Source organism: Mus pahari, chromosome 2 (genome assembly GCF_900095145.1).
Source record: "Mus pahari chromosome 2, PAHARI_EIJ_v1.1, whole genome shotgun sequence".
In the NCBI taxonomy this organism is placed as follows: Eukaryota; Metazoa; Chordata; class Mammalia; order Rodentia; family Muridae; genus Mus; species Mus pahari.
The window spans coordinates 54574408-54581906 of NC_034591.1; the positions used below are offsets into that span (position 1 = coordinate 54574408).

Consider the following 7499-nt stretch of genomic DNA (forward strand, 5'->3'; position numbering starts at 1 on the left):
CCTGGGTGAAATGGTCACAGGGTCACTGGGAGTTCACTTAGGCTAATCTTATTCTGGTGCTTTCAAAGGCTAGTACAGGCTGCAGAATGACCATGACTGGAGCATGTCTTCAGCTGTGCAAACGTGAGCGTATCCCCAGGGTAAACTCTCCTGAATAGTGAGGCTGCTGTAAGGGTGGTCTGGCCAGCTGCTCCTGGCCAGCTGCTCGGAAAAGAGGTGCTTGGCTTAGAACTCCCCATTGAAGGCTTCCAAATATAAGTGAGAGCTTTCAAACAGATCGCTACAGAAATCATTATCTTTTACAGTAGACTTAATGAAAGCTCAAGACAGAACTAGTAGTTCTAACAGTATGTACAAGTTACTTAGTAGGCTTTTTAGGCTCTTCTCTCATCTCACTAGTCCACTTCCATTCCATTCTGTAATGTGTTTTTCCTTCCTTTTTTTTTTTTTTTTGTTTTTTTCAAGACAGGGTTTCTCTGTGTAGCCTTGGCTGTCCTGGAACTCACTCCGTAGACCAGGCTGGCCTCGAACTCAGAGACTCACCTGCCTCTGCCTCCCAAGTGCTGGGATTAAAGGCATGTGCCACCACTGCCCTGCGTGTTTTTCCTTCCTTACAAGGAACTTGAAAGGCGTACATTGCCTTTTCTCACCTCTACGGTGGGTGCTGGGACTTTCACTGTATCTGTACTATGCTTTTCTTTTTAACTTTAATAAAATTGTCATTGAGGAGCTTTTAAAAAAGTTACTTGATAGGGGCTGGAGAGACAGCTCATTAAGACAGTTCAGAGCACTGCTCTTCCAGAGGTCCTGAGTTTGAGTCCCTACAACCACAGTTTGGTTCACAACCATCTATACTGGGATCTGATGCCCTCTTCTGGCATGAAGGTGTGCATGCAGATAGAGCAGTCAAACACATAAAATAATAAATGAATAAATAAATCTTTTAAAATGTTATTCAATAGTATTTAATTATGTTTAACTGTGATTTAGTATGGCACAATGGTTCTCTCTGGCCTATTTCTGTGACATCTCACAACCATCTGTAACTCCAGTTCCAGGATGATCTCTCTTGACTGTTTAAGGTACCAGGCACATACAACATACTCGGTGCACAGACAACATGCAGGCAAACACCAGAGTTTTCATTTATTTATTTGTTTGTTTGTTTCAGCTGTTTTTGAGACAGTATCTCACTATGTAGCTCTGACTTTCCTTATCACTCTATAGACCAGAATGGCCTCAGACTCATTGAGATGCTCATGTCTCTTCCTCCTGAGTGCTGGGATTAAAGGCATTCATCATCACTGCCCATACCATACTTACAATAAAAATTAATTAATTAAAAAAGAAGAAGAAGAAGAAGAATTTAAAAATGGCTTCAGATCTAGCTCAGTGGTTAGTACTCGATTAACATGAGCCAGGCCCTGGGTTCAATCCCCAGTACTGTAGAAATAAACACTCGTGAAAACCAACAAATTAGCAAATTTAAATTTAACGAGTGAGTTTAGTCGTTTTGGTTGCTTAGGTAGGAAAAAAAAAATCGGTGTTTATGAAAATTATGTCGAATTTGACTCAAAATAACCTGTTGGGGATGAGGAAGCAAATGGGTGACACTTCTGAAGTCAAGGCAGGCAGTACTCAAATTTTGTCGCTGTCTGAAATTTTCAAAATACAATGTGATTATGTCTACAGAATATACTTACTAAATTGAAACTCCCTAATCACTTAGACTCACTTCACTCTACTCTCTCAAGGAAAGGGGGCTGGCTATTCAAATGAAATTGAACTTGAAATGAAGGTAACGGGAACTTCTTCAATTTCACTGATCTACGTTTTTCCACACTCGTCCACTGCACGGCTCACGCGAAATAAAACTACGAGTCCCATGATGCATTGCACACTTAGTCTCTGAACCGGTTGCCCTCGGCTTGTTTTAACAGTAATGGTCGCAGTTAGACTCGATGGCCCTAGGCCAGAGCAGGGCGGGGAGCCTGGTGCACACCCGCTCGAGCCTCGCATGGCGTCCTCGGAGGCCCCGGGGACGCCTTGCGTTCAGGCGTCGACGCGGGCAGGCCCTCGGGCCCGGGGTCCTCGCCGCGGCAGGAGCGCTCCCTCAGTCCTCCTCCAAGATGGCGGCGCTGTTGGCGGTAAATTCGGGTGAGCGCGGCGGGGCCGCGAGGGACCCACGGGGACCCACGGGGGCGGGGCCGGCGAGTGGGGAGCGCTCGAGCAGCCGGCCGTTGGCGGTGCGGGCGCGAGCGTGTGCGCAGGGCCCGCTCTCGCCGCGCGCCGGCCCGCAGCCCCGCGCCGCCTCCGTTTGAATGGCGCGCGGCGCGGCGACGGTTTGGCCCTGGAAACGGGCGTGTGGAGGGGAGGCGGAGCGGCGGGGTCCCGGGCAGCCAGGCGCGCGCCCCCGAAGCCGCTTCGTCCCCCCAATATCTTTGAGGTGTAGGCAGGCCATCTACCGCCGAGGTACGGCTCGAGTCCCGGGCTGTGGGACCCAGGCGAGGCTGCAAGGAAGCGCTGGTCCTGAAGCGGGCCGTGGGCCGCTCATGGGGCAGGGGCTCGGGCTGGGGCTGGGGGTCAGGAGGTCTTGCCAGCCGCGAGACGGTGCCGCGGGCTCAGCCCATGCCGCCCTGCACCGTTGTCACAGCCACGCCGGACGGTGACAGCGCTGTGGAAAAGCTGGGGCCGGGGTCATCTTTGGTAATTGGAACCCCTCCAGAGATGCTTGAAGAAGTGGATGGGTTTTGACTTGTCATGGTTCCAGGAACAGGGCTCTGGTTGTTAGTAGGGAGGACTTCGATGTCAAACATTTTGTACGAGGTCTGGCACTCCTCAAAACGGATTTAGACACTCGATCCATAAGTACAGTTAAGAGGCAGCATGGCAAACGTTTACGGACCATCTTTTTCTGCAGGACTGTTTTGTTTTTAAACTGTTTTTGGTACTGGTTCTTGCCAGTTTACTAGTATTTTTTTTTTTGAAGATTAACCTAAATCTGAGTTTTGTACATTAAACCATCTCAGAAGTGGTATGGTAAATTGTTCCGTAGAAATGAAGTTTTCTGTGTATTGACAACTGTCTGCTCACTGGAACAAGTAAGTGTTAGACTTGCTTTATATTGTTGAATTCCTTTATACCTGATGTGTGTTCATTTATATATTTGGAGTGATTACATATCTCAGATTTAATTTGGAAGCAAACACTTCCAAAGGTTAAATAATTTCTCCAAAATTAAACAGTTAATGCTTTTTTTTTTTCTCCCCCTCCTCCGCCCCCCACCCGAGACACGGTTTCTCTGTGTAGGCCTGGCTGTCCTGGAACTCACTCTGTAGACCAGGCTGGCTTCAAACTCAAGAAATCTACCTGCCTCTGCCTCCCAAGTACTGGGATTAAAGGCGTGCGCCACCACTGCCCAGCCAGTTAATGCTTGTAAGCACAACTTTATGACATTACATCATGCTTGTCCCCCTCAAAGTAGTTAAATAAATGCACTACTAATTTTTTTGAAAAGCAAGGCTTCCGTGTTATAGTTGTGTTACATACACTCAGTTGCCAGTTGTAATTTCTCTCTACACCGCTAAGCCTTTCCTCACTAGTCTGCTGTCCTCACCTTAGTTTAGCGTTCGTCACTGCCTTACCTGCCTAGTAACTTGGCCTCCCAGCACTCCTGTTCCAGCGCACATTCACCACAATACCATTGCTCACCCTGATAGCTGTCTGTCTGGATTTGGCTTTGTTTATTTTTGGATCACAGACTACAGGTTGAACATTTCTCATAGCTGGTAGATTTTGTGTGTGTGTGTGTGTGTGTGTGTGTGTGTGTGTGTGTGTGTGCTTGCATGGAGTTCCTGGTTGAGCAGCCCTGAGACTTTTTGAGCCTCGTGTTGCTTCTCAAACTTTTTAGTCTTTGCTGCAATCCAAAGTTCAAACCTATGCTGTCCTTTACCTTCACTGAGTGAGGGCCAAGAAAACAATCCTGAGGGAAGTTACCAGAATCAAGAGACAGGACATCATTTTGGCCAGCTCAGAAATGGCTTTTGTTAGTGTATCTAGTTGTAATTAGTTAATTGACTTCTTTGTTCAAATTCAAGAAGACAGGTAGCCAGACCTGCATGCTAATGTATTGATGGTGACAGCAGTATGTGTGCATGGGTACTCAGGTCACTCTGTCAGCAGGATCTTCACTGTATAAATTCACGTGACGCGTTATAGTTAGTTTTGAGATGGAATATTGCTGTATTGTCCAGGCATATCTCACTCAGGGACTAGAGATCTCTTGCTTCAGCTGACCAAGTAGTTGGGGATTTATTACACGTATTTGTCAGCCACCACATCTGGCTAACAAGAAGCTGAACTTTTTAACCAGAGATTGGCAAATATGGGATTGAAATAGGAGAAGCACAGCAGGGTGTTGGATGATTGAGATGTGCTGACTCCCTTCTCTCTAATCCTGACATAGAAGACCAGGCAGTGCTTCCCGGTCCTGAAGATGAACCAAGGGCCTTTTGCTCGATAATCATACCTTCTACTGCCAAGATATGCTTGTGGCCCTAGGTGCTCCTCTTCATACGTTCTATTAGTCTCTTAAACTTAATTGTGTTTATGTGTGTGAATTGGGTTGAATCCAAGGCCCCACACATGCTAAGCATGTGCTCTGCCGCTGAGATTCACCCATAGCCCTGTCAACACTTATAATATCTGACTTGTTTGTTTTAGTGCCTGTGGTTTAGTCTCACTTCAATCAGGCTTACTTAGATCAATCTTAACTCGCTCATTTTCTGTGCTATTTGCTAGATATTTTTGACATCCCTAACTCATCTTCTGAAACACATTAACATGCCAAGTATTATGTATAGCGGTATACATTACCAGTGGGTATAGCCCACTGGCTAGGGAAGGGACTGGTCACTTTCAGATCCACAGCGCTGGTGTGACTTTGCCTGAGTGTTTCAACTGTCTTGGTTTTTGTATTTGCAGAACAGAGGAACCTATAACCTATAGTGACCAGATTTTTGTAAGATAACAGCCATACATGTAAATCTGGGCCATGCTAATAAGCTACACAGCAAAAGCTTAGTTAAGAATCATAAAAGTCCTTAATGTTTCTTTACTTCTTAAAATAGCCATTGTCCCAGCTAAAACAAAGTATATCTTTCATTTTTCTAGATAAAATGTTTTCACAAAATCTGCTTTTCACAGGGGTCTTAGGGAGAGAAGGAGATGTACCTTTGTTTAGTGTCTGTGATACAGAGGTACAATGCTATGTGTTTTACTTACTTACTTTTAAAAACTCGTACAACTTGTAAACTGCTGAATGTGGGTGCGTAGGCCTGTAATCCTAGCACCTGGGAGCATGAGGTGGCTTTCAGACTAGCCTGGGCTATAGAAACTATCTGAGGAAACAAACCAAACCAGACTGAAAGAAGGGAACACCAAGAACTGTAAGCCTTAGGAGCGGATAATTCTTTTGACTAGTTTGTCTTTTAAATTTTAGTTTATAATTTTGTGTATGTGTGTGTGCACATATGTGTATGTGTGTGTGCGCATGCATGCATGTGCTCACACACATTACTGACTGTGTACCACATGCATGCAGGAACCCTTGGAGGTCAGAAGAGGGGGTAAAGGATGGTTGTGAGCCGCTCTGTCTGTACTTGGAACGGAACTCCTCTCAAGAGCATCACTAAATCCCTGAGCCAGCTCTTCAGTCCATTAGGTTGTCTTTTTCTTTTTCTTTTGAGTCAAGGCTCAGTATTCAGTCTTTGCTGGCCTGGAACTAGCTATGTAGACTAGGCTGGCCTTGGGTTTATAGAGCTCAGCCTGCCTGTGAACCTCAAGTGCTGGGATTAAAGAGGTGTGCCACCATGCTCTGCCCTCCTGCTTTATACAAAGGGGAACTAAAGGAGAAAGGGATTTCTCTCTGAAGCTCACCGAGGCTATGAAGTGGTCAACCAGGTTCAGCTGACAGTGCACTTAAGTTTGGGTTTGTTTGATTTTTATGTTGTTAGAAAGCAAGTTTATATTGTTGCCAAAGATTTCTAATTTATCATACTGTTATGTTTTTGCCCTGTGTCTGTAAGCTTTTATATTAGAAGTAGACATTAGCACATCCTTTGGTAAATGCGAGTGTGGCTAATATGTAGATGACATGTATCTCACACTGATCTTCATTTTTCTTTCAAGCGGCCAGCCTGTGGGGACCCTACAAAGACATTTGGCAGACAGTTGGAAGTGCTCTTTGGAGAAGACAACCTGAAGCTGTCCACCTTCTTGACATGATTTTGAAGAAACACAAACCTGACTTCATTTCACTGTTCAAAAACCCAGTAGGAAATATTCTTCTTTGTTTCTTGTTTGTTGTTGTTGTTTAATAAATCTGGAGAGTGGTGATCTTTTTAGATCTATTTATTTATTTACTTATTAATTAACTCTGTGGGGGCATGAGCATTCCCTGGTGCACATATGGAGGTGAGAGCCTGTAGGAGTCAGTTGTGTGGGAGCCAGGGCTCGAACTTGGGCTCTCAGGCAAGGTGGTAGGAGACTTACTTGCCAACTTCAACCCTGTTTTGTTTGTCTTTTTAAAGAACAAAGGACAAGTGAACTCTCTGTGTAATCATGTGGCTTGAGTTACACTAGTAATTCAAGTTTTTTAAAAATGTTCCTCCCCAAGCAATTTATTGTCTTTTTATTTTTATAGAACTTACTGTTGAATTTATCTCCAGCTAAGTGTTAAATGTAGTATCTGAATATGATTTAGAAAATGCAGTTTATCCCACAAATGCTACTTGCCTTATAATTTCTGTCCTATGATTGACAGTCCACATAACCTTCACTGGCTACTTATTTTCAGACACACTCAGGTATTTGAAGTCTCCGTAGTGCAGTGTAAACTGTTAGCTAAAGTAATTATTCATCACTGTACCTTGAAACCTCAATAGAAGGGACTGCAGTGGAGGATTTGAGTGTGTAGACTCCTTCCTTGCTCTTGGGCAGTTTTCTGTTTTCCGGCTTGTTTTATTTGTTTGTGATTAAGGTATCTCACTCATCTCTCTCTGTATCTAAGGCTGGCCTGGAACTCAAGGTTGGCTTTTATCCTCCTGCCTCAGGCTCTGTCTGAGATTATACTATGAGCAGTCATTTCCCTCTCACAGTTGTTTTGTTTTTAAACCTTTATTGTGTGTGGCATGTACAGTGTGAGGGAAGTCAGAGGAGAGATTTTGGTGGTTGATTCTGTGTTCTTTCATTGTGTGGGTTCTAGGTACTGTACTCAGGTCTTGTCGGCAAGTGACTTATTACACTGAGTCGCTTCACCACTTTGGCATTTTGCTCTGTGTATGTTTCTAGAGATGAAATCTTATGACCTTGTATTGTACATACTATGCAAGTGCTCTACCATTGAGCTGTACTTTATTTTTATTTATTTTTTTTCGAGACAGGGTTTCTCTGTGTAGCCCTGGCTGTCCTGGAACTCACTCTGTAGACCAGGCTGGCCT

At 44.6% G+C, this 7499-nt stretch overlaps 1 protein-coding gene across 2 annotated transcripts in view; it reads left to right on the plus strand.

The window, feature by feature from the left end:
• Positions 1–1928: 1928 nt before the first annotated feature.
• Positions 1929–7499, plus strand: part of Nup205 (nucleoporin 205) — a 66759-nt gene continuing 61188 nt past the window's right edge. The window contains exons 1-2 of one of the 2 annotated variants that reach the window (XM_021188662.1): positions 1929–2157; positions 6190–6332. In XM_021188662.1, the coding sequence (XP_021044321.1) occupies positions 1962–2157; positions 6190–6332 (339 nt within the window). In that variant the 5' untranslated portion in view covers positions 1929–1961. Of the gene's footprint in view, positions 2158–2308; positions 2473–6189; positions 6333–7499 lie in introns of those variants that run through there. The other variant, XM_029534892.1, reaches the window with a different exon arrangement.